The 25,841-nt window shown below is 50.5% G+C and overlaps 1 protein-coding gene across 1 annotated transcript; it reads right to left on the bottom strand.

The window, feature by feature from the left end:
- Positions 1 to 4,948: 4,948 nt before the first annotated feature.
- COL6A1 (collagen type VI alpha 1 chain) lies at positions 4,949 to 25,841 on the bottom strand. The gene is made up of 34 exons (XM_031604494.2): positions 25,630 to 25,841; positions 24,813 to 24,942; positions 23,553 to 23,753; positions 23,173 to 23,332; positions 22,819 to 22,941; positions 22,707 to 22,727; positions 22,532 to 22,552; positions 22,396 to 22,440; positions 22,107 to 22,160; positions 21,035 to 21,079; positions 20,912 to 20,938; positions 20,742 to 20,768; positions 20,595 to 20,639; positions 20,368 to 20,421; positions 19,902 to 19,964; positions 19,313 to 19,375; positions 19,086 to 19,175; positions 18,912 to 18,974; positions 17,619 to 17,681; positions 14,474 to 14,536; positions 13,914 to 13,976; positions 13,172 to 13,222; positions 13,052 to 13,087; positions 12,537 to 12,599; positions 12,115 to 12,180; positions 11,937 to 11,972; positions 11,287 to 11,323; positions 10,853 to 10,861; positions 10,172 to 10,305; positions 9,101 to 9,210; positions 8,623 to 8,806; positions 8,257 to 8,431; positions 7,705 to 7,734; positions 4,949 to 6,980 (listed from the first exon to the last, which is right to left on the bottom strand). Exons 1-34 carry the CDS (start codon positions 25,724 to 25,726, stop codon positions 6,370 to 6,372), a joined length of 3,060 nt encoding a protein of 1,019 aa, XP_031460354.2. The 5' UTR covers positions 25,727 to 25,841; the 3' UTR covers positions 4,949 to 6,369.

Genomic DNA, 25,841 nt, shown 5'->3' with positions numbered 1-25,841 from the left:
AAGTCTCTAGGACTGGTGTCTGGCATAAGGAGACACCTTCATGTGAGTGCTTGCGTCACGTTTCAGAGGATGGAGAAGCTGTAGGCTTACAGGAGTCATGATTTCAGGTGAATTCCAGAGTAGAGTATGCAGAATTGACCCAGAAGTCCTGCTCTATCAGAGAGAGGGGCCATAAGATAGTAAAGCAGCTAGATGTCTGCACAGGACTTCTGCTGTACCAAAAAAAGAGACTCAGCTGCGTTTCAATTTTGATGCTAATCCAAAGGAGTGTCCAAAGCAGGTTTCTTGGCTCCAGTACATGGTTGGAGGGCAGAACAGTCTGTGCCTGTATTACAGATGAAGAACTGTAACATGAAGGACTCCTCTACCCTAAATATGCATTAACTCATCTTACTTCAAGAAATAATTTGTCTTCCAAGACTTCTGGACTCACTCAGGAAAAGTGCTGTAACGAAAAATTGTCTTTGTCCAGAAAATAACTCCAGACGCATAACAGGGGTAGAATGTGTCTGCATTGCCTCCAGCTTCTGCTATTTCCTTCTTTTTCTGTTTTAATACATTACTATCAAGAAGAGATTCCCCAGCTGTGTTTTGCATTTGATTCAATGGCTTGCATGTTAAACTCCAACATTTCCAGAGGGATGAAGGACAAAGACAAACAGTGTTTCCTGTGATGGATGGGATGAGGAGCAATGCTCTGCTGAGATGATAGGCCAACGGACATTTCATGTGGATGAGTTGAGCCATGTATTTCAGCCTCCACTGGAAAGACCATGTAGTGGTCTCGGTGTGCTTTACAGAGGATTTGAAGGCTCTTAGGTCTCCAGGAGTCTCTCTCAGCAGAAGAGACAGACTGATGGCGCTGGCTGTCCCCTTGACCTGAATGTCAACATGCACAGACCTCCCCTGTGAGCATCTCTCTAGTTTCCATATGGTCCTGGCTGTCCCTGCAATGAGGATGGGCCTCTGGTTGGTTGTGTTATGCTTCATTTCCAGGGGCTGGACTGGCTTGGAGTCAAAATTTAAAAAACTTGTCCCTGTGACACCTCAGATTCATGACATTTCTTAGCAGAACTGAGGACTTCCGTAGAATCATGGAATCATAGAATCACAGAACGCCTTGGGTTGGAAGGAACCTTAAAGACCATCCTTTTCCAATGCCCCTACTGTGGGCTGTTTTCCCCCTGCCAGATCAGGGTTAGCATGCAGGTGAAGACGTGCAGTTGCATACCAAATTGCAGGCAAGAACAGCTGTCACTAGGCAGATTGAAAAGTCTACTAACAGTGGCTCAAGTTTCTCCAAAATAGTTTTGTCTTAATGACTCCTTTTGCCAGACTTCAGCTTGTGAACTGATTTTCCTCACACCCAAAGAGTCACATGGGTAAGAAAGTGTTTAAATGAAGAGGAAAGACGATGAAATAGAAAACGAACAGCAGCAATTGTTCTCTTTAGAGGTATATCAACAGACCTTGGAGTCTTCTCTTAGCTTCTTGGAGAGGCAACTGCTGAGCCATTCGGCTGCAGCTTCCCTTTTTCCACGTGCTTTGCAGAGCTTTTCATTGCCACAGGTCCCAAGAGATTTGCCCCCCACCTCCTGGGAGGGATGCAGGAATTAGGCAACGTATTCCTTCTGCAGAAAGTAGGGAAAGCATACAGTGCGGACTCGGCTCTCCTGACTGACATTGAGGTCATATTTTGAGAGGAAACACCATGGCAGAGCATGCTACCGTGTGTGTCCAAAAATATATTGTTTGTCTAATTAATGCCTTTCAGCCTAACAAGAACGCAAACAAGCAACTACTTCCACCCAGTTACAGATACTTAGAATCCAGATGACTTAGTTCTTGACGGCAATAAGTAAAACTGTGATATGCACATCTCTCAGAGCTGTACCATGAGCTATGCCTGGGTCCTATGCTTTGTTATGGGGAGCCACCAGCTTCTGATGCCCTTTACCTGAAGATGTGCAGTGTTGACAGTATGTGTGTGGCAGGGTTATATTCCTGCACAGTCTTGAGTTTACTCAGAAATTCTTTTGTGTGTAACCCCATATTTCATAATGGGTTACAGTCTTTCCACTGCTCTTTGCCCACAAGCTTAAAAGGCAGAGAACTGTGCAATTGGACAAAAACAAAGTAAAACTTAAGCTAAAACACATTTAGGAATAATATAGTTAAAACAAACCCCAAACCACAGGATAAGAAAGAGGCATTTGAGCATTCACTTATTTTGCTAGAGGCCAGTTCCTCTGCTCCCTACACACTTCACAGGCACAGGAAAAAGTAATATTGACTACACTATTCAAAATTATCCTAGACCAAATATTTATTGTGATATTGCTTGGTGTCTTACACCAACGTCATCAACAGCAATTGTCTGAGCTTCAGGGTTTGAGGCTGTGGGACAAGTTACCCTGACAGGACTGTGAAATGATAGCAAACTACCAACAGCAAGGAAAGAGCTGAGCCCTGGTAGAAGAAGGATCTTTCACAAGCGCTGTCAGCAACAGCAGTTATGCAGATAGTTGCACAGACTTCAAGTCCTCTGTAAAGCAAGAGGTTAGACATGACCAGAAGTAACACATTTCCAACCTCTCCCTGCCTACTCCTTCCTCTCATCATGGCTTGGGCTCTGATCCCACCAAGTCTCCATCCCTCCTCTGTTCTCTCACCTCAACGTTGTAGCCCCAGCACTGGAGCCCACTCCCTCCACAGGGGCTCCATGTGAGTCAAGGTTTCCTATGGACCAGGGAAACTGTTGGTGGTACATCACCCCATGGTCCTGTGGTCTCCAGCATTCCTGTGCCATCCAGGACAGTGCCTCTGAGGAGAGAAGCTGCCCCAGTCTGTTGTGCTGCTGTTATTTTTGTTTGTTGCCTGTAGGGTATTTATCTAGGAGTCTCAACAGACTGATAAAGCAGCCTCAGTGATGTCCCCTTCCTCAAAGCATCATCATCCTGTGAAGGGCTGTGAATCAGCATTGTCTCAAATGAGGAGAGTTTACTCAGAGGAAAACACAGAAATATGGCCCAAATTCTGTCATAGTTACATAAATCCCTTGCTGAACATCTGGAGAACATCAAAGTTTAACAGAGCAGGCCTGCAGGCAGAGGCATTTTTGACCTTCCCTGTAATGGAAGCATAAAAATTGAGACTGAAAGAATGGGAGTAAATAGAAACAGAAATGGAAGACAAAATGGGTATAGCACACAGGGGCCAACTTAGGCTCAAATGCTTGACAAGAGTTCCTGCAATCCCATCTGGACAGCACACAAGCTTGGGAAGAGACAAGGCAATGCACATCAAAACTGTGTGCTGGTACTGCTGGGAAGCTGCTGCTGGTCCCTGCTTTCTGGGAAAGTCATCCCATCCCATCCAGTCCTTTTTAAAATGGTGCTTCTTCTGGGCAAATGGCAGCTTACTTACAGCGAATGTTCAGTTTTTCCCATGGGAAAATTGACAAATGCTTCAAAACTGAGGCTTGGAAACGGAAACTGCCAGTGTTTGCTGGTTTGGGATGTTCATCCTCTTTAAATAAATGGGGAGAAGCAAGGGCATGGTTGAGGAGGGAAGAAAAGCTCATGAAAGCAGGAAAAAATCCCTCCTGCCACCATTTATTTTTCAGCTGAAAGCAATCAAATTGTTGTCAACCAGCCCAAGGAAAGAGTGTGTATCCCCCAAGTTTTCCTAGGTGTCTTTTGCATTCCTGTCTTTCACATGTTCCAAGGGGCAGAAGGGGCACAAAGTCTCCCTAAGCTCCCCTGTCCCCTTCCCCATTGTCTGCAGCCTGCTGGGTGGCTGGAGGCAGGGGGCATGTGGTTTCCATTAATGCAAGGAGGGAGCCCAGGGAGGGGTAGGATCTTTTCCAGCTTCCAGCTCCACTCCTGCTCCTTGTTGCCCAGCAGGAATAGTGGAACTGGCTCCTGCCCACCTCTCTGCTCTGCCCACCCCACCATGGCAAGCTCAGTGCTGGTGGCGGTTGGGTAATCCTGTGGTTTGTGCCCTGCTCCCCTCCTTCACAATGAATCATGCCGGACCTTAAGAAATTCTTCTTGGCTGTAACAATAATGGGTTTTATTAGGCACAGACATGAAGGTTTTTTTCCTAGGGTTCTGAGGGGAGGACAGAAGGACATCTTTTAGAAGCACCCCTGGAAGGAGGATACCTTTAGAGGTGCTCCTCAGTTTCCAGCTGTGAGCGAGGTGTCCCCAGCACTGCCAGCCTGCCCTCTCACCTCAGCTGAGATGCTTGGCCAAAAGAGAGCACGGCTACAAGGAGAACATGAGATGAGGGAAGGAGCAGGCAGATGCTTCTCCTTCACAGAAACACGATATAAATGGTGAACAGCGCCTGGGGATCAACTGATGCTGGATGCATGCAAACTGAAAGGTCACAGCAAGCCCCCGGGATATGCAGTCATCCCCAAAGACAGGCATCTTTTAGAGCTGCCTTAGGTTATAAAACAAATGCCTAGGGAACAGTCTGCCTGGTGAAGCTGTCTGTGTTTTGCTACCTCCACCACAAGCCCTGCCACTAGAACGGAGTCCCCATCTGCCCAGGAAGTGACACACTGAGGACAGACACTGGACAGAAGGAGAAAGCAAACACGACTCACTTCCTCACCTGATGCTCTCCATCTCTCTGCACCAGTGAGGGCTGGTCTTCTGGAAACAACAGCACCTAGCTGTGCTGTGAGACAGTGGAAAATATTGCAAGCGGAAGCCTGTTTATACCAATTTAAAACACACTCATTCATACATTCAGATAATCCCTGGATTTCTCAAATCCCAAGCACTCAGTAATAGCCGTATATGAAGTAAATGCAGTACATCTCTCTTGTTTTGCACTGTGTGGTTTTATGCGAGAAGTCCTGTCAAAGTCCTCCCAAGATCCTAATATCCCATATTTCACTTTTCAGCCACTCAACAGAGACAAGCTTCCGACGAGGTTGTGGAAAACAATTTATTTGACGAATTTCTGAAGTGGACAATTTTTAGTAAAACACAGGCATAAAATAAAAGTAACTTCTGGATACAAAATAGTTTGGGATGATGGTGATACTTGGAAATCACTGTTGCTTTCTCAGAAGCGCATGAATTCATAGCAAGAGCACCAATGGAAGCGCTGAACAAAATCTCACCCAGCCAAACCACATCTTCAGTGTGGTCCTGGAAACAAATGTGTAAACACCAAGGGCCCACATCACCCACGTAGTGATAGCACCTTTGATATCTGCAGGGTGTGATTCAAAGCCCCCGGCAGGTAACGGCAGCCTTTCTCTTGACGTGGCCGGGCTGCGGAATAGGCCCTAGTTCAACATATAGCAGAGTTTGTAGGCCTAGGTGTCTAACTCCTAGATAGTCTGGTAGAAACAATACTCCCAGAGAGCTCACTGGGAAACGGCTTGACACTTTTGAAAAAACAACAACAACAACAACAACAAAAAACCTCTAACTGGGCTCAGAGAGATTTTCCAGCATGGCATTTGGACCATAAGGCAAGTCATCAGGTTAATTATGAGGTTCCTGGTTTCACTGTAGGACCACAAAATGGGTTAGCGAAGGAGTGCAGCTTCTTCTCACGTTCCCCCCTCCCCGGTGGCTGTTGGCCACCTTTCCTTGGTCAGCGCCCAGCCCCCTGCTCTGGATGGGAATGTCAGCACTGAGGTATGCTCCAGCACCCACCTCCAACCCAGCCCTGGGAAGTCAGTGGCCCATTGCACTGCACAGGAGGCCGGAGATGCTTTCAGCTCTGCCTAGTGCACGGCTGGTTCAGATAATAAGTCCATCTCTTCCCACCAGCATGGGAGACGTGAACCAAACTTGCCAGCCATGACAATGATCCCTTCTCAAAACTTACGGAAATGCTGAAGCACAGTGTTGGGTTAGGACCATTGTCAGCTGGGAAAATGCACAGCTGACGTATGAGTGAAAGAGGCAAATAAAGAAAAAAAAAAACACCCTGTATCTAAAAAGGATATAATCAACCTTGTGGGACTGAGCAAGTCCTTAGTGGTACAACATTCCTCATCCTGGTTCTTTCTCGGCAAAAATCAGAGAGATGAGGTTGCTTTTGGTGTTCAGGGGGGTTGCTGCTAGGTGTTCTTATGCTTGCCTACTGCAGGGAGTTAGTGAGAGGCAGTCACAGAGCAGGGATGGGAGGCTCAAGGCTAGGAGGGCAGAGATGCAGATGGAGAAGAAGGTGGAGAAGGAAGGAGACTGTGCACAGACAGGCTGTCGCACTATGGCTTTCTGTATAGATGCAAGTTCCTCAGACTGTTAATTTTTTTTTTTTTTTTTTGTCTTGTCGTTTTTCATTTTTAGGTGAGAGAGAAGCCGGAGCGGTCCTGGTAGAAACCCCCTTGGGTGCTCAGTCAACAGCTATCTTCCTGGAGACAGTTTGGTAGAAGACGCCACGCAGCAGGGAGGTATAGTCAGGCACACGGAACAGGTGACGCTCCCCGTAGACAACGTCATAGTTTGCGCTCTTCCCCGTTACCAGCACACGGACGTTGGGCTCGTTGACTTGGCTGCCCACTGCCAGCACGTAGACCTCAATACCAGCCTGCTGAACTTCCTGCACAGTCCTCTCGATGGCCCTCGCGGTGATCCCCTGCGAGTTGCCATCAGAAAACACCAGCACCTTCTTCTTAGCCCCAGCACGAGAGGACCGCTGGTACAGCCCCATGGCGTACTGCAGAGCGGCATTGACATCTGTGGCTTCGTTCATGAACTCCATGTTGTCAACAGCTTTGGCGATGACCGTGTAGTTGCGCTGAAATGGGACTTCCACCTTCTGCTGGTTTCTGCCGCTGTACTGCACCACCGAGACGCGCACAGAGTCCTCGGCAGGCTTGCTGGCCTCAAGGAACCGCTCTGCAAGCCGCTTCACAAAACTCTTGGTGGTGTCAAAGTTCTTGCTCCCCACGCTGGTGGAGCTGTCCACCAACAGCATGATGTCTGCCGGATTGGCAAAGGTGACTGCAAGAGGACAGACCCGGGGCTCGTTACGCTGCTTTTTTCTCCTGCTTTCCATGGGAAGCTGGTGAATTTACCAGCTATCTCGCATGCTTCCTGCTTTGTTAGACTGAGGAAATGCCTACTCTTTGCGGGTTTGCTGCTTTGGTTTCCCCACTCCAATGCTATCCTACACGTGTCCTTTTACCCTCTCATTCTTTCTTTTATTTAGTTTATGACTCCTGTTACTTGCAGTGGGTGTTTTCCTTGACTTACACTGTCCCATTTTGTCTGGAGAATCACTACATCTTCCCAGGCTGGCCTGTTTCCATGAGTCTAAGGATTGTATATTCTTCTGACATCAAAATGGATCTGTTTAAATTCCTTGCTTTCCAACCACTTTTCTCAGATATCCTGCTGACTTTTGTATGTGCTTGGCCCTCCCCCCGCAGCACAACCAATCTCATTTGTCTCATCTAAAGCCTACATGGACTAACCCTAATTCTTAAGGAATTAGAGAAGCCACTGCCCAGCCTTTTCTCGCTCCTGTCCCCCAAGTGCTTTGAGCTGGGGTGTATATGAGAGATTCCAGGTTTGCTCTTTCTATAGCCTGACAGCAGAGCTCAGTAGCCTCCCTGCTGTGGGATATCTCCACCTCTATGTCCCTACGCACAGCAACTACCGCATCCCTCACCACAGCATCCACAACCCCTTTGTGTGTATTATGACAAGAGGAGCAGGTACTCACTTGGGCAGGTGTAGTCTGGACATTTCTTCTCTGTTAAGAAAATTAAAAAGAGTAACATCACCAACTCATGCAGGAAAATTGCTTCTCCTGTAGCACAGCTTCCCACAGAGCTGCACTGGGGACAAATGCTTACTTTGGTTGTAGCCTCTTCACGCAAGTTGCCATGCAAAGATATAAGCATGCACCAGAGAGCACAGAATATGTGCTTGAAAATTCTGGGGACAGAGATATCCTGCAGGGGGTAAGGACCTGGGTATTGCTGCAGTGTTCTAAGACATGAGACATTCTTGTTGCTTGTTGACTGAACTGTGAATATTGCTCTCTTCCCTCAATACCTGAGTGCAATTTAAGAGCATGCCAGGGCTATGCATAGAAGGCAGTTTGTATCCCTCACCCTTTGGCTGCTACAGTCGTTACTATGGCCCTTATTGCCACCAGCCAGTTATGCTGCTCTGGAATCTTTCCAGGGGTGAGGAGTAAGGCCTGGGTTAACAGTCTAGGGCCAGGTCCTCGCACAGACCCAGGTGAAACCCATAGAAAGTTTTCACCCACCTCGGCAGACGTACGAGGTGATGTTCTGCAAGAAGGAGTCATCTAGGAGCTCGGCGTAGTTGTCTCTCTGAATGGACAGTCCTTGTCTCCTTGGCATGCCTAAACAAGCGATGTCATTCAGTTGGTCTGGGTTTGGATAGTTCCGGAAAATGTCACCTATTCCGAGGGAAACCACCTGTAGAAAAGTTAGAGTTGGTGCCTAATTCATTCATAAGCTTGACTGCCTGCCACTGCATGAGAGAGCTTCTAGTGACAGGGGCTCTGGCCTTGGAAAGCAAAAGATGGAAACCCCTAGGGATCCTGCACTACTAGTCCCACTGATGATAGCTGTTCCCTGCCAGCCTCCCCGTGCCACCATGCCCTTACCGGGGTGACCTCACACAGAGAGGTCAGTGGGGTACGGTCCCGCAGCGTGTCTGAACGTCCGTCTGTGATGACGATGGCCACGTTATTGGTGGAGGTGAATCTCCGCAGCAGGTTTTCCTTGCTGAACTGCAGGGCTTCTCCTGTGTGGGTGCCCCCAGCTATCCATTTCAGATTCTTGACTGCCCTGCAAGCAGACACCAGAGAGCCTGAAAGCCCTGTGAGCAAGCCCTGATTTACAGGAACAACTGGGAATACACGTCTTACTGACACACGGGCATGCTTGCAAGGCAGGGAAAAGTCCTGCTTGCACAGGGTTTTAGGCAACTTCCTTGGTCTCAGTACCACTCAAAAGCCACCAAGAGACTTTTCACTGCATTTAGCATCCTAGCATTTGCAGAAGCTGCTAGTCTAGAGATGAAGGATGGGACGCGAGTAGAATGTGCTGCGTCAGGTCTGTGCACCATGTGCTGAGACTCACTGTTTGAGTGCCCCAATGTTGTCTATGTTGGCATCCCCCATAGCCACCAGCTCCTGCGTGTTGTTGTGGCTGTACTGCACAACGCCCACTCGGGACTCCCCAGGTTCAAACTGTTGGAGAAGAAAAGAAGTCATTTAGAGCCAGGAGCCCCCAGGGGACCTGAAGAGCTCAGGAAACTGCTAGTGGTTTCATTCCAGACATCTTCATGGCAGGCAATGCAGCTGCCCCTTGGTGCTGGTATTATTCCAACAGGAGCGGATGCAGCTGAGCCCAGTGAAACAAGACCCAAACTCAGGTTTCCCACCTCAGTGATCTCAACACAAACCATTGGGTGGTTAGGAATAGATGTTTTAAATAAAATATGCTTTTCTTCTTAAATAGTAACTTTGCTGCCCAACTCTAGTCTTTCAGGCTATTAAATGGCACTTTAACAGCCAGAGACCTGTGCATGTCCACAGTCATGTCCAACAGCAGGTCCTCGTGTCTTTACAGCCTGTGTCGGGTTACACCTTACAGAAAGTCTGAATTTCAAACATCTGTTCCATAGCAGAGGGATAAGTGGAATTTCCCATGCAGAGCATGTTACCAGGGAAGAGTTCAGAGTGTAAATATTTTTCCTGCTCTTCAAACGGAAGGACTTGAAGAACACTGCTCTTTTGTGCTGCAAATATCTCTTTCAGCAGTGTACTTAACTGGAAACCTTAATTGAAGGTTTGGGGCAGACCAGACTTCCCAGGGGCAGGCTGTCAGGGCCCTTGGGAAGTCACTACTCCAGCCACCTGAAATGCTCATTGGAACAGGGAGAAGACCAACAAACCGACTGACCAGGCAAACTAGGAGTAGTCTGCTTCATGACATGAACAAAGAGTTCACAGCCACTGCAGTCTTGTTGCCCAGAGCGAGTAACACACGTATTCTGGGAGAACAGATTCTGCAGACTCTCCCTATGAATCTAGGGGGAACTGAGACTCATTGGGTTATGAAGCTGAGCCTTGTGGAGTGGAGGCATCTCCCTGTTTTTCCACTTGCAGGGGAAAATAAATTTATCCTGGCACTTGAAGGAAATCTCACCTTCACACGCTCGTCTTTGCTTAGGCGGTCAATGACTTTGATGATGAAATCCTTGGCAATCTGGAAGTTCTGCAGGCCAATGCTCTCCGAGCTGTCCAACACGAAGAGGAGGTCGACAGGACCACAAGTGCACTCTGCAGTAAAGCACATGTGTGGTGAGGCTTGCATTTGCTATCTGAGCTGCTCTCAGAGCAACATGCTTTGCAGGGAGGCATACCCAAGCAATCGGCCAGTGTTTGCTGTTAGTCTTGGTGGAAGGACTGCAAAGCACAGTGCAAAATTAAGTGGCAAAATAACCACATAGGAGCTTTAAGAACCAGCTTAATATTTTTTCCCTTCACATTTTTCTCAGCACCCCTTGTAAGTCACATAACATTGCCAAGCTGTGAGTACCCACGAAACACTCAGTAACTATTTCCAAAATCTGTTTCCTCAGAAGCCTCCTCACTTCTTCCATTTGCCCAGCCCAGGAGGACAGAGGTGAACACTGGTGGGCTGGAGGAGGCTGACTCATCTTGCTCCCCTCTTGCCCATGGCTGACAGACATAATGTACTCTTGGTCCTTGCTTAAGGCTTTTGGATTGCAAGCCAAGTGGAAGGCAAGGAGTAGGGAGGGGGAGGGGGAAAGAGGGAGAAGCATTAGCAAACGCTTGCAGAATGATTTTGCCAAGTAACACTCACCACAGCATGCTAGAGGAAAAGGGAGAGAAAGAGAGAACATCAAAATGTTGCAGATGAAGGTTTTCATACAACACAGACAGTAGGTCTGTGTTTCTGCAAACACGGTGACACCTGACCTGGATGATTCAAGCTCCTGCTCATTTGTGGAGCTTTCCCTCCTGTTTGATGTATCCAGATCTCTCTCTTTTAGATCACAGTGCCCTGAACTGAAACCCTGTGTGTGGCAGAGCTCTATCTCCAAACACACTATGGTATTCTTATTTAAATATAAAAGCTAATCCTGGAGGGATTAAGTAAATTGCTAATTGTGATGCTCGAATTCAGACCCCTAAGCACCCTGTGCTGCTGTAGCACTTCATTACCAGGGTGCTAAGGTGCAGCCACCCCACTCTGCATGGAGCAAAACAGAGGAGGAGAAATTCCAGGATACTCACAGCACATCTTCATGATGATGTCCAAGATTTCACACTCCTGAAACCAGAGATGAAGAAACTCTGTGGATATCAGCCGTGGCAGCTGCCTGGCTCCCAAGTGCTGCTACCCACCACCCCTACTGCTGCTTTTGCACCTTCAAAGCAGATTTTAATCTGGAAATGAGTTGGGGCTGCTTCCCTTGGAGGAGGTCAGAGCTAGGCTTTGCCAGCAGTGAAGAGTACCCATTACACTGACCGTGCAGAAGAGGCTGCATGGAAAGCCACCATCCAGCTTGCAGGAACTTTCCTCCCTTTGTGGAGGTTGCTTTTATTACAAGCTTACCACAAAATGGGGGGACCTGAATCTTTGTGACCCATGGTCACAGCATGTCCAGATCCCTTGGTTGGTGGGCAAATTAATCAAGAAGCCAGCATAGCAAAAAGGAGGGGCCAGTCTGGGGATAATTTCAGTCTTCCCACTTATGTGAGAGCTGAAGTTTTCACACTGCATGGTGATGGCCTGACACAAAGGAAGGAAACCTTGCCAGCAAGACTCAGTGGGGTAGTAATGGGGCAGGCACCACCCAGCCCACGAGCATGAGCCTTCCAGCAGCGATCCCCAGCAGCAAAGACCAAGCAAGCAAGCAGTGCCTCGGTCCTGCCATACTCACGTCTGGCCCTGGAGGCCCTGCAGGTCCAGGTGGTCCCTGTCAAACAGAAGTGTTGAGAGAGCATTTACAAGAGCAGCAAGAACTCGATGTCTTGCTATGCAATGCAGAGGCTGAAAAGGTTGCTTGTCTTTCCACCTCCCAGCTTGGTGGTGCAAATCCTTCTGGAGCCTTTACTTACTGGGCGGCCTTCAGGACCCCTGTGGCCCTTTGCTCCTTTGATGCCACTGGGACCAGCAGTTGGGTTCTGGAGATGAAACAAAAAGAAAATTCAGAAAGTTTGTTCTATCCTGTGGAGAGATATTCCCAGTGTCCCTTAAAGCAAACTTTGATGCTGTCAGGAAGCATACAACACCACATGGAGATAATACCCACCCTTGGCCTAACAGCTGGAGGTTTGCTAACCATAAGATGTAGAATCTCAAGTGAACATCTAGTGAGAGCTCTGCTTGCTATCAGATACTGCACAGCAGCAAAGGGTGCCTGCAGGCTCACAAAGTCTGATAGGCTCTGACCAAAGGGCAGCATAGTACTAGATCCAGCTCCTTACTCCTCCACCTCCCTCAAAGAGAAAAGTCATGCAGCTTTATAGAAATTACTCACATCGTTGCCAGGGTCTCCAGCTTCTCCTTCATCACCTTTAGGACCAATATATCCTTTTGTTCCCTGAAAAATAACAGAGAGGATGTTGGTAGTGTGGTGAGGTTGATGCATAGACCTTGTGACAGCTGTCCTGGAGAGGAGACAGAGAGCTAAGATAAGATTCCTAGCACTGAATGTCAATGTTATTGAGGTACATCTCCTTAGTTGGCTTTCCCTGTCATAGTCACTGTCCAGCTCCCCCCCGCTGGTTCTTCCAACACCAAATGCTGGCTTGGGACGTACATCTGAGAGCACTCTGCCATCCTTGGTGTTGCACGAAGGCAGAACACTTCTATGAGAAGTAGAGGAGGGAGGGAGATCTGTGCATAAGATAAACTGGGTTCTGGGTGAGCAGGCTGTTTCAAGGAGTCCATTTTACCATACAACTGACAGAGAGGCTCTACAAGCCAAAGTACCACCAGAAGACACTAGCCAGGGAGTTCTCTATTAGATACAGAAGGAAGCAACACACTTACATTAATGCCAGGGTCCCCTCTGTCTCCTTGCTGCCCCTGGGAATGAAGAAAAGGAAGTGTGTTAGGTCAGACAAGCATCAATAATGGTCTTATGATTTCAGAGCAGCACAGTAAACTTACAGGGGCACCCGGGAATCCAATCGTGCCATTACCAGGAGGACCGTCCTCCCCCTGGAAAGGAAGGGAGAAGTAGATGAGACAGTGACAAGCAGAATACTCTGCATAGCAGAAGGATCTTGCCTTCCTTCAGCATTCACCAAAAGGAGGCAACAGCCATCCTTGCTCTACTTGCAGAGCTGTGTTTAGAACAGTTATTGTATTCTTTTACGCTATATCCAGCTAAATATTGTTCTTACTACTTCTTCTTTCCTGGGACAGAGACCAATCTTGCTGTGTCCCCCAACTTCCCATGCCCACTCCCCATTGCTGCACAGCCAGAGAGTGCAGCTCTTTTGTAGCTCTTCATGAAGTGTGGGGGACACTGAGACATGATTTTCCTGTACCTCTCTTGAAGACTACCTCTCATTCTTTATTTTAAGAGGAAAATGGAACAGAATGAGATGGGACAAGCCCCAGAAGTTCTGATGGTGACACTGTGCTTCTCAGAGATGAGGGATATGAGCACAAGCTGGGAACACTGAGCAATATGACCTCCATTACTGAAAGTACACTCCAAGATAGGGCTCTCTGAGCCTGCAAAGGGGATGCATGCTCAAAAAAAAGCTGCTTGCAAGTTTTCCCAACGTATTTCAGCTGTTTATGAGAGCCATTTCTTTTCTCCCTGACCTGGACTATGCTGCATGGAACCAGTCAGCTGTAGATCCTTCCCACATTGCATGCAGTCTCCATAAACACCACTCACCCTTTCTCCCATTAGGCCAGGATCTCCAGGCAACCCAGGTGCTCCAGGTGATCCCTTGGGGCCCTGGAAGGATCAGAAGGAGGAGTCAAGCACTGTGCACTATCCATTGATGTGGGAAGATGATGCCTTCTGAGACTCCCTGCAGCACTCTGATCCCTTGCTTCCTACCTGAGACCAGCTCTGACAACACACCTAGGAGCTAGGAAGAAGCCCCTTTCATTCAGGGGCAGCAGGCAAGGGTTACTTAATCTTGTCACATGAGATATTTTGTTCCCCTAGCTTCTGACAGAGGAAGAGAAACCACAAGGTGAAGCCACATCATTTGTGGTGCAGCTATACCCTCTCCTGGAGATAGGGAAAAAGGTATTCACAGCCTTAGGGATCCACCAAAAATACCTTGAGATGTCTGCCAGGAAGCTATCAGATACTGCACAGCAAGTATCCCCAAAAAAGGGTTTATATGACCGATGGGATGTGTGGACAGTCTTAATGGGCAGCATCTCTTGGTCTTCCCTCAATTTCCTCCTCCCGAGAAGATGTGATGATGAAGGACCACTGACCTCATTGCCGCGGGGGCCATCATCTCCTCTGTAGCCCTTTGGTCCTGGGGGTCCAGGCTCACCCTAGGAGAACACAAAGAGCTGTCACATGAGCCCCTCCTCAGAGGGGCTGGTCCCTTCGTTTCATAATGTGATGGGTGGGAGCAGGAACCTCATGCCTTGCACTCATCAGTGAGTCACTTCCACCGAGGAGAAAGGCTCTATTCATGGGGATCAACTCAGGTGAGGAGGTACTTGGGTGAGGAGGCACTCCAGGGGGAGGGCCCAGAGGGGAAAAGGCTGGGGGTTTGGGGGGGGGGGGGGGGCAAGATAACACTTTCCAGCAGTGAAGCACAGCTTGGCATTGCATTGATGTCCCTCCTTGGAGGATCATATCACCCTGAAACTATCACAGGCCTCTCTCTACGGGGGCCTTGGACATGACTCATGGCAGCTGGGCTGATGGAAGCCCTTCCATGGCTGAGGGGAGTCTCTGTCCTCAGGAGGCTGCAGGGTCCTGGCAGCATCTGCTGGAACAGACCAGAGCTGTCACTCTGCCATGTCCATCTGGGCAGCAGCCACTTGGTCCGTCAGCTGCAGGGCTGGCCAGTGATGTTCAGAGTCAAGAGGCATGAGGAAAGAAGGCAGGGAGAGGGTGGATTTGGGCCTTTGTTGGATTTTTTGAGTCTTTATGAGCTCCAAAAATGCACAAGGAAGCCTGAGACAACAGAGATACTCTGTACTGGTGAGATTTGGGGGAGTAGGAGCTGTCTTCATGTACTGCCCAGCTTTGCAGCTGCTGTCTCTCACCACCCACAAGCTGAGGAGGCTTTAGTTCCCTCCAGCTGTCCTTGCTGCTCCGCTTCATGCACTCTTCTTGCAGGGAAAGGCACACAGATGGTGGCAGAGAACTCCAAAACTTTGTAGTGTGGAGAAGAGCAAGAGCTTGCTTAAAGGCGTGTGACCCTTATTTCTGCACAAGAGCCCAAATAAGAGAAAGCTGGGAAGGAGGGACTGGATCTCATGACCATTCATATCAGCCAAAGTTGAATTCCAGATGCACTTGGCTCATGCTGGTCATAGGTGGCTTCACTGTAACAAACAAGTTAAAACCCTTTGCAGCCCCGATGGGGTTTGTGAAGATGTAGGATCTTAAGTCGTGAAGTCCTTAGCAGTTTCCTAACCTCTTTTCCTTCTACACGCAACAAGAACTGTAGGAGGGATGGGCACCAGAGCCATGATGGACCACCAAAGCAGCCCAGGAGATCAGGGGGTGAGCACGCTGACCTTTAGCTTCTCTTGCAGACAGAAAGGAGGGTGAAACAGAGTCACAGGTTAATAGGAACTCCTCCTTGCCAAGATAAATGTGCTCTAAGAGCCAGAGCTTGCAGATAACATGGCTTGAAAAGCACTTGTGTTTGCCTAAGTTCTTCCTTTGCCCAAGCCCAATTACAATTTATTTTTAATTTGGCCAAGCAAAAACATTTTCCCTCAGTTTATGGAAAAAAACATCTTTTCTTTACAACTGCTTTTTAAATTTCCCTAGAGTGACTGGGATAGTAGGTCAGCCGCTGCTCTGGAGAAGCATCAGTGCTGTGGCACTTCCCTCTTTGACAGGGAATGAATTCAGTGCTCCTGGGAAGGGAAGATGGATAACGCATAGGCTTTGTGACAGCCTCCTCTCCTTTCTGCCTGTTAAGGCAGGCTGGGGAAGATCCTTCCTTCTGTCATGCTTATACAGCTTTGGTGCCCAGGCTTGGGTCAAATCTCCACCTGAATTCTATCTTATCCTACCCAGTCCTCCTGCCTTGAAACTGGAATGAGACCCTATACAAGAAAAGCAGCTCTAGTCCTTCTTCCTTCGCTGGTGTCAACCCATAGGACATGCACACATCCAAAATACCACCCTCTGACCAGAGGCACCTCCCACCATGGCCACGTCCAACAAGCTGGTGGCTGTCAGATACTCTTTAACTGTGGCCAGAGTTTAGTTTAGCTCAGTTAAGAACAGAAATGTCTGGACAATTCAATGAGAACTTGGTGCTTTTCACTAGCACAAGGCAGGTTTGAGGGTAGTCTGATTCTGGGCAAGCCCAACCTTGGCAGGAGTGTCCCTATGGGGGGTGTTTCCTATAGGACAGATCTGCTGTAGTGGTGGTGCTGGGGTAGGCAGGAACACAGCAGTGGCCCCTCTGTGGCTGTCCCACACTCCAAATCTCCTACAGGGCTCTTCAACAGTGGGTTGACCATGAAGGATTTCCAAAACTCACACACTGATCTTCATTCTTCACCTCAGGAAAGTCCTCTTCCAGCGGTGTGAGAACATTTATCTCAGAACTTTCTTATATCTTGAGCTCTATTGAAGCTCTGATGATTACAGGAGTATGTGCCACAGAGTTCATCCAAGGGTGATGTCAAAGCATGCTTGCTCAGGTGGGAAGGCCATGCTGGTTATTGCCAACAGTGCTATCTCCACCAAGGATTAACCCTGCAACTCCAGAGGAGTTGAGTGGGAGCTTGGTATGACTTTGAGAGGAAAGAACCTTTAACTGTGCGAGGGATAGAAGCCTTCCTTCAGCTGGAGGAATCCAGTTCTGTGCTCCAGAAAGCCAGCAGGATCTCAGATCGATTTCTTGAAGCGCACATGAAGAAGTGGGCCCATGGTGGGAGGACCGGGCCTCAGAGTGAGCAGACTTGAGAAGCAACTGGCTTTGGGACAGATTGTCTGCAGATTCCACGGGTGTCAGGCCACTGCCGAGGCCTTGTCAGGCTGTCCTTGCTCTCACAAGACATCTCATTAACTCCCATGATCAAGGCGAGCAGTGTTTGGCCCCAGGCCTGAACATTTATTGCACTGCTGCAGCTCATACTTGCTGGTTTCTAGATCTGTCTGCGAGACGTGTTGACATCTGTTTCCACAGGACTGGGAAATGACGTGGAGGTCTTTTTGTCCCCAGCCCAGCAGCCAAGTCTCCATTTTCTAGCCCCGCTCAAATTCTGAGTTCTCCTAGAAATCACTGCCCCTCTGCACTGGCTTTGCTGCCTGGTCTGGAACATGCGAAGACTGCTCCAAGATGCTGTGGCATCAGTTGAGCCCTTGAGCACAGCCTCCCTGCCACCCCACACACTTCCACATGCAATCCAGAAGGCTAATCCCAAATCTTACCTGGTCTCCAGGTGGTCCAAGAGGTCCTTCCCGTCCTTGGTCACCAGGTGGTCCAGGTTCTCCCTGAAAACACACACAGAGGATATGTCCTGCATGCGATGGGGAGCAGGGACACAGTATTGCTTGCTGGGTAGAAACAGTCATCCTAACAGTGATACTTCAGGTTTTGGGTGGGAAACCAGCACAGCGAGGCTGACCAGGGGAGCCTGGAAAACCTGAGGCAGGGTATTTTGGTGGCACACACTGCAAGGCTCTTTGTGCAGGATGCTACTCTGCCTGCAACCTTAGAGAGGCTTTCTGAAGGTCACACCTGGATTAAAATATTTGGGAAAGTGGTTGAAAGCTTGGTGATTCAAAGCTCTTGCTTTCAGGCAGGGCTCCCAGATTCCTAAGCCAAAGAGTAAACATAAAATAACTTTCAAAGAGCCCTGAACATTGGTGGAGGTGATTCTGTCAAGGTTACCAAGCCTTGTACTTGATCTAAAACTTGGAAGGAAGCAGCCCACTGTCTGCAGAACAGGCTGACGGCAGAACACTGGCATGCATCTATCTCCCTTGCACATTTGCCTCACACACCACATGTGGTGGTGCTGCTGCGCTTCCCCTGCAGGAAGCAAAAAGAGGGAGGCTGCTTCAGCTTCATGTGGCCCATCCCAGCACAGCCCATCCCTGTTCTCAAGGTGAGCGGCACTTCAGCCATGGACATACAACAGCAAACACCTGGCAGTGCTGGCATCGCTAGGGTGCTGCTCCTGGATGCCATCCCACACAGCAGAAGCATGCAGGCACCTGTGCCATTGGCCACGTGTTTGTCCACTTGTCCCATGGCTTCATTCACCCCATGCTTGCAGCAGGTGACTCACCCCAGACAGGCCCAACAAATAATTTCCTACTGACTCCCACTCACTCCAGCAAGGGGAGGGAGGTTTTACCCTCACCCAGGTGCCTGCCTGCCTACCACTGTGCCCTCCTTACTGAACTCTGCCTGCCTGCAGAGCCCCACCACCCCCCCAGGAGGACACCCTGCTCATTTTCTCTCACCAACTGGTTTATTATCGACAGACTGCTCTCTGCCTGCTCTCTGGGCATGGGGTTTGTCTGTTTGCTGATAACCCATCAGTGTGAAGGTATGATTGCCAGGGGATGGTGCCAGGGTGGGATGTCGCAGGTGCCCATCAGGCAGGCAGGTGCATCAGTCAAGCTTGCCCACTGGCCACACATTTCCAGCCCCAGCTGTCCAACGTGCCACCATTTGCAAGCAGATGACAACAGGCTCCCCATGGACGTAGTTACCAGATCTCCTCGTGGCCCACGGTCACCTGGCGAGCCTGGAGGTCCTCTTTCTCCATTGCTGCCCTGCAAGAAGATGGTGGGAACACAGATTTAGGACCCCTCTCAGCACTGCACGACCCTCCCTCATCACCTGCCCATAGACATCAGCCCCTGCCGCAGCCTGCCCACACTCACCCGCTCTCCTGGAGGACCATCTGCGCCTGGGGAACCCTCATCCCCCGTCTCCCCTAAGGGTCCAGGCTCTCCCCTGTTGCCAGGAGCACCCTGTAACAAAGCAAAGACAGGGTTTTGAAGCAAAGCCCTGCATACTAGCGGAGCCTTGGCCAAGCTGTGCTTTGAGGCAGAGGCCAGAGAAGAGACCTCTCCTTCTTGCAGAGGACTTGTGTGAGCTCTTCACCAACCTTCTCTCCAGGGCTCCCAGGAATGCCCTGCCGGCCAGGTTTTCCATCTTCTCCAGGCTCTCCCTTCACAAGGACACAAGAAGACACATCAGTACCAAGGGGTGGATTCTGGTCCCCATGCTGAGGTGGATTGCTGGAGCTTTGGCTCTCCCTGAAACCCCTTTATCTCCACAGTCCTATGGAGGTCCCCATCCCCTCCACTGCCCCACCAACGTGAGCCACCATTTCTCAGGAACATCTCAGAGTTTTGGGGACATCCTGGAGCTGGGGCAAGCAGTGCATAGCTCACATCTCACCAACCAGACCTCACTGAGGGCAAGGGGCAACATACTCTAGTAGGGGCTTGACCCCAAGTGGCATGGGGAGGTCTGCAGTGGATCAATCACTGTCTCTTCTGAGAGTGTCCCTTAAACCTGAGTGTCTGCCTCTTCTGAACCACTCCATCTCCAAAGTGGGCGAAGGACATTTGTCCTTCTTACAGGTTGGAGGCTGCCAAGCACACCTCCTTCTGTGCCTGTGGCTTGGCATAGCAAGGGCAGACCCAAGGTCCAGTAGGCTGGGGAGTGTGAGGTGGACACCATGGGCTTACCTTTCCTCCCTTGGGTCCATAAGCACCAGGATCGCCTTTTGGTCCAGGTGGGCCCTGTGTGCCCTGTTGAGAAAAAAAAAAGCCCAGCACGATTACCTGTGGAAAACGGCATGGGGGGAGCATTCTGGCAACCTGGCCCACAGCATCTCAGCACAAAGAGCAAAAGGGATGGGTGACACAGCACTCTTGCACTGTGGGGCTGTGTGAGTCCAAGGATGGCAGCTTTGCCATCCAAACGTCCAATATGTTCTGGCTGTTTGGGCACAGCAGCCTGAAACTGCTTGCTGTTTTGCACTGAGCTCTTCCTCTCACCAAGCAGCCTCCAGCCAAACATGGTATTGTCACACATCATAATGCAACAGGGGCAGCTTTCATGAGTGGAGAGGAACAGATGTCCAGGAACTGCATAGGAAACCACGAGCATTTCCAAGTATTCCCAAGCAGGAGGTGCCCATGGGGTACATACATCAAATCCAGGTGAGCCTTTGCAGCCAGGTAGTCCAGGGTATCCAGCTTCTCCCTGTGGGACAGACAGAACAAGTGCTGCTGTAAGCAGTACCTGTAAGATGCCCCTGCACATGGGTTCCATGTGGGACATGAACTTCTGCTGTGGGCCCCAACATAGTTTTGGGGGTGCCTGGGCAGCACCCAGAGTCCTCAGGCTGAGCAGGGCACCTGGAGGGGAAGGTTTACCTTCATGCCATCAATGCCGTCAATCCCACGCTTGCCCTTCTCACCCTGAAATGCAGACAAGGAACCATGAGGAAGTGACTTCCAAGCACCCTTCCTCCCTCCCACCTCAAGCATCAGTAGGGAAGAATAAATGGTGCAAAATCTAACCTTGGCTCCTTTGGCTCCTCTCGAGCCCTGCAAAGGGAAACAGAGAGGTCAGGACCCTCAAACCTGCTGTCCTTGTCAGATGCCAATGCCAATGGAGGGTTGGGTGCATAGGCAGTGTGCTGCCAGCCAAGCAGGGGCACAAGAACCCCTCAAGCCTTTGCTGTCCTCACCTTTTCTCCTCGACTTCCTTTGTCGCCCTAGTAATGAGAGGAAAGAGAGAAAATGGAGAATGAGGATACCAGCATCTTGTCCCCCACTAGAAACTGTATCCACCACCCTGCAGCCCCACATACCTTCATTCCTTGGTAGCCAACGGGCCCCATGTCCCCTGGCCTGCCCTGGAAGACAGAAACACAGTGTCATGTAGGCAGACGCACGTAGGTAGGTAGGCATCAGTCAGCACTAAGGGGGCAGTCCCCATTCAGGTTCATACAGCACTGACTTTACATTGTCACCCACTCTCTCACTAGCATTTAAAACATGATTCTGTAATGTTTCTCAACACATCCTGTTGGGATATGCTTCTTGCCCCCACTACCACAGCCCTCTCCCATAGACCTGCTCTTCCTTTGCGTGCTCATTTGGCAAAAGATGCTGTGGGGTGGTGGATCTCCAGCACCCCCAGCCTTCCCCAGTGGTGAGGGAAATGGGGCACTTGGGGACATATCATTTGGGGGTGAAGTGGAAGGGCAGAAAACCCTCAGGAAGGAAAAACATGCACGTGCCATGGGGTTTCCAAGCTGGGCACACAAAGGGATAACTGCACACTTATGTGTGTGGGAGAAACATTTCTCCCAAAATAAATGTACCTAGCAAAAAAGGGAGGAGGAAAATGGTTTCCTGATACAATTAGCTTATTATTTACTAAAGGTTTCTCCATAACACTGCTGTGCTTGTGGTGTCGGGAGGGAGCTCGGGGTACACCCCATGAGTCAGAGAGGCATCCCACAGGAGGGGAAGCTGCTTGGGGCAAGGAACAAGGCAGCCTTGTGGGACCCTGTGCTGGGTGGGCAGATCCAAAGGGGATGTATCTTGTCACCATTCCTTTCCAGGGATAGCTGGCTAGGACACCACTGTGGGAATGGGGTGGTACAGGGATACAGGATGGTGACCTACAAGGGATGGTGCAGGGATGGGAATTGCTGACACCAAGTGCAGCTCCCCATCACCCTGCCAATGAGGATGTGCCTGGGAGCTCTGGCAGAGCCACCAAGCCTAGTCCATTAAAAACATAGCATCATAGAATCATTGAGAATTGGAAAGACCACTAAGATCCTCTGGCCCATCACCACCATGCCCACTAAACCACATCCCTCAGTGCTACATCTCCATGCTTCCTGAAAACTTCCAGAGTTTTCTACTTACGGGGTCTCCAGCATCTCCCTTCTGACCAGGAAGACCTGGCTTTCCTCTTTCTCCCTGAAATACAGGACAGAAATACAAGTTAGCTCGCCTTCCCCCGAATAAAATGAGGCTGAAAGAAGAGCAGGGAGGTGATCAGGGCAATGCTCCATGGATATGGGGAGCAAAGGACAGAGGCCACATGGGACAGTTGTTCCCATCATCTCCCTGGCCAAGGGGTGACATATGTCCCACTGGATCTCGAGCATCCCTGTGGAACTCATCCCTATGTGGCCAGGGGCTGATTCCTCACCTCGTGGCCTGGGTCACCAGGAGGTCCTGGGGGTCCTCGGGGAGGCTGCAGGAGAGAGGTGGGGGTTAGATGGAGCCACCAAGGCATCGGCTGGAGGCACAAGGAGGGGGATAGAGGCCTTGAGGGCCTGACTCACATGGCACTCGAAGGAGCAGCACTGGCCAGATAAAAGGAGAAAACAACATCAGAAGAAATGGTAGCACCATGCCCTGCTTGGGGGCATCCTCGATGCTGGGCAGAGTGGGCCCACCAAGTCCTGCAGGGCAGGGATGAGCAGAGGGGATGGGCTTGGTGTGCGGGAGAACACTCACCGATTGCTCCATGTTGTCTTTCTGCAAGGCAAAAAGCAAAGAGAGGTGGGTTGTGAGAGTGGAGGGAGCCCAGGGCAGGGGTGGGCTGAGCAGGGGAACAGGCAGTGCTCACGATCATCTCGATGATGTTGTTGATTGTCTCCTCCACATCAAGGTCCCGGGTTGGCTTCAGGCTGGTGGCAGTGAAGTTGCGGCGGTAGGAATGGTCCGTGGCAATGATGTTGAGACGTTGGTCCTAGGGTTGGGAGTCAGAGTAAGATCTGCAGGCACTCATGTGGGATGTGCCCAGGGGACCTGCATCCTCCCTCCAGCCCTCAGTGTGTCCCCAGCCCTTGGTGTTTCCCACACTCTGACTCTGTTGGGGGACCACTTGTCTCCAGACAGGGCAGTGGAGCCCCTTTACACAAATGCTGCTATGCTGGAGCAGCATGAGACCCCTGCCCTGGAACTGCTGCTTGGTCCCTACCAGATGGTGGGGTGAGATGGCGACAGAGAACACTTTGATCCCCAAATGTTTGGCTTCATTAGCAGCATCATCCAGGCCTCCACAGGGTTCCTTGTACCCCTCCAAAGGGTGTCCATCAGTCACCACGATCAGGTATTTATTCTCCTTGAGATGGGAGCCACTGCAAGGATTTAAACACTGCATTTAGTGCTGCAAGGGCTTAAGGCCCCAGTGCCCCAGCCTACAGCCAGGCTTGTCTCATCCCAGCACAGGTGGATCAACAGTAACCTGCCACCCTATGATTAGGTGACCTCCTTCACACAGGAGGGACAGACCTGCACAGGGACATCCCAGCCACCACCCACCTCACCCTGTCCTTCGCCCCAGCCCCGCTGCCGTACCCAACGAGCAGCCGCTCGATGCCCTGCTTGATGGCACAGTCAGTGTGGGTGCCCTTCCCAATGTAGTTGATGGCCGACACGCTGTTCTTCAGCTCAGCCCTGCCGCTGGGCATGGCAGTGAGGTCCTTGATGATGACCACAGAGTCGCTGTAGTGCAGAGCCCCAGCGTTCCATGCCAGGAAGCGGTCACAGCGGAAGTACCTGTGAGAGGACACCAGGAGTTGTGCCTTCAGCATGGCCCTGTTACCACGTTGCCATCTTCACTGCCTGCAACGTGAAATGCAGTTCCTCTGCCAAGGCTTTGGGAAGGCTCCCTGCTTTTCCTGTGCTTCTGGAAACAGAGGAATGTCACTGCCTGAAGGATGCTTGCATACAGAGAGTGGTGGGAGCTGAAGCCCTCTCCCATGCACCAACATAGGTTTGTTCTCCAGTGCTTGGGACAGCCTGTCACAGCACCTCATGCTTGGGTCTGAAGTCATAATCAGTGTTCTCCAAAATGACACATTCAGGATGCAGGGAACAATCCCAAACAGATGTGCAGTTGCACACTTCCCAAGCCTGTCTTCTCCCTTCCCATGAAGATCTTTCCCAAAGCCCCCTGAGCATCACCATCCATCCACCCATCCCTGAAGCACCCCAAGCCCACTGCACTACATGTAGCGCTGCAGACATGGTAGTTGCATGCAGGGCAATGACCCCACAGTGTGTAGGGAGCACAAGGCTGGTCAGTAGATGCCAGACTCAGGGAGCCTGTCTCTCTGTCTGCATGTAGCAGGGGCTCAGGACAAAGCCTGGCACTTTTCTAGGAGCCAGGTTGCATTGATGGGGGCCTAGCAGGTTGCCCCCCAAGCACATGGTGATGTGATGCTGACACGAGGTGGCCCTTCCCCAGATTCTGCCCCTCCAGCTCTGGGGAACTTAGGTGGCCACCTGGAAACACGAGGGTTAGATTGGGCTGGTGGCTGTGAGGGTGCATCTAGGAGCAGATCACTGGGTAAAGAGGTTGTGGTGTCCCACAGGACCCCCAAAGTTGGGTTCAATGCCTGGGAGACACATGCCTTTTTTCATCACAATTAACACCAAAGCACCCCAGGACACCTAGGCACACATTGGCAATGGCTGGAGTGGGACCAGTGTGGTCGTGGGCATGCAGAGGAAAGACATGGCCTGGTGTCCCTGCACAGCCTTGCTCTCCTCCAGCATCCCACCCAGCTCTGGCACAGCCCCAGAGACCCCCGAGGGCAGTGATGAGCACCGTACCTTTCAGTCAACTTATCGATGAAGCGGTTGGTGAAGTCTTTCACTTGTGCCACGAGGTCCCCGAAGGGCTTCACCCTCAGGGCAACGCTTTCAGAGGTGTCCAGCACAAAGAACAGGTCCACGGGGCAGTCTGGGGGCAAGCAGAGCAGCGTGGCACAGCACTGCTTTCCACTGAGCCCCTGGCAAAGCCATGGGACAAACACCAGCAGCACAGTGCCGAGTTGCTAATCCCACATGCGACACGCAAGCAGGCACGTAGGGCTGAGATTGTTCTTCCTTAGCATTTCTGCTTTGGCATTTACAGTAAGCTGGACCGTGTCTGAGCGCATAGCCAGAAAATATCCATTTGCGCACGCTTTCATTCTTTCCCATTTGCATTCACGCTTGCAAGACCACCGTTAGTACTTAAAATAAGATGCAGCTGCAGCAAACATTTTAAACAAAACTAAACCAAACCAAGACACGGCGGCTACGACCACAAAGAGAAATCCACGATTTCCCAACACGTCCCAGTACAAATACCATTGCAGAGAAGAGTGAAACTAAAAATGCGCCTCAAAAGCCTGTGCCCAGATTGATGTCCTTTGCAAAGATAAACCCTTGCCATCCCCTCCTTGCATCCCAAATCTGCCAAGGACACCTGGCCAGAGGAGAACCAGCACAAAACAAGCAGATACACTTCATCAGAGCCCAAAGAATCATAGAACCACAGCATCACTACCATCGGAAAAGACCTCTAAGCTAGTACCCGCACCGCACGCACTGCTCCTTCCAAAGCTCGGCAGCCCCGCGTTTCTCCGGGCTGCCTCCCGCTTACCCTGAGCCCTGAAGACACGGGCGTTGATTTCAGCCTGCTGAGCCCAGGCACCCCCGAGAAGGAGCAGCAGCGCCAAGAAGGAGTCGTGCAGCCCCATGTCGCTGGGCTCAGATTCCCATCGAGCTGCAACGAGGGGAGGAAGGAGGGAGAGGCCGGGTCCGGGTCCGGGGGTGGTTTCAGTGCTCGGGACCCGGGGAAGGAAGAGCGGGCGG

Source organism: Phasianus colchicus, chromosome 7, assembly GCF_987193195.1.
Source record: "Phasianus colchicus chromosome 7, bPhaCol1.hap1.1, whole genome shotgun sequence".
Lineage (NCBI taxonomy): Eukaryota > Metazoa > Chordata > Aves > Galliformes > Phasianidae > Phasianus > Phasianus colchicus.
This window is presented reverse-complemented; position numbering and strand designations above follow the sequence as displayed.

Bases quoted from the DNA above. Each gene is read 5' to 3' on its own strand.
- COL6A1 (XM_031604494.2), bottom strand. From the start codon at position 25,726: ATGGGGCTGCACGACTCCTTCTTGGCGCTGCTGCTCCTTCTCGGGGGT. The intron at 21,080-22,106 runs GTAAGTAGAAAA...TCTGTCTTCCAG, and splicing joins AGGGAGATGCTGGAGACCCC to GGCAGGCCAGGGGACATGGG. The intron at 11,973-12,114 runs GTAAGTAAAGGC...TCTGTTTGACAG, and splicing joins GGGGTCCTGAAGGCCGCCCA to GGACCACCTGGACCTGCAGG.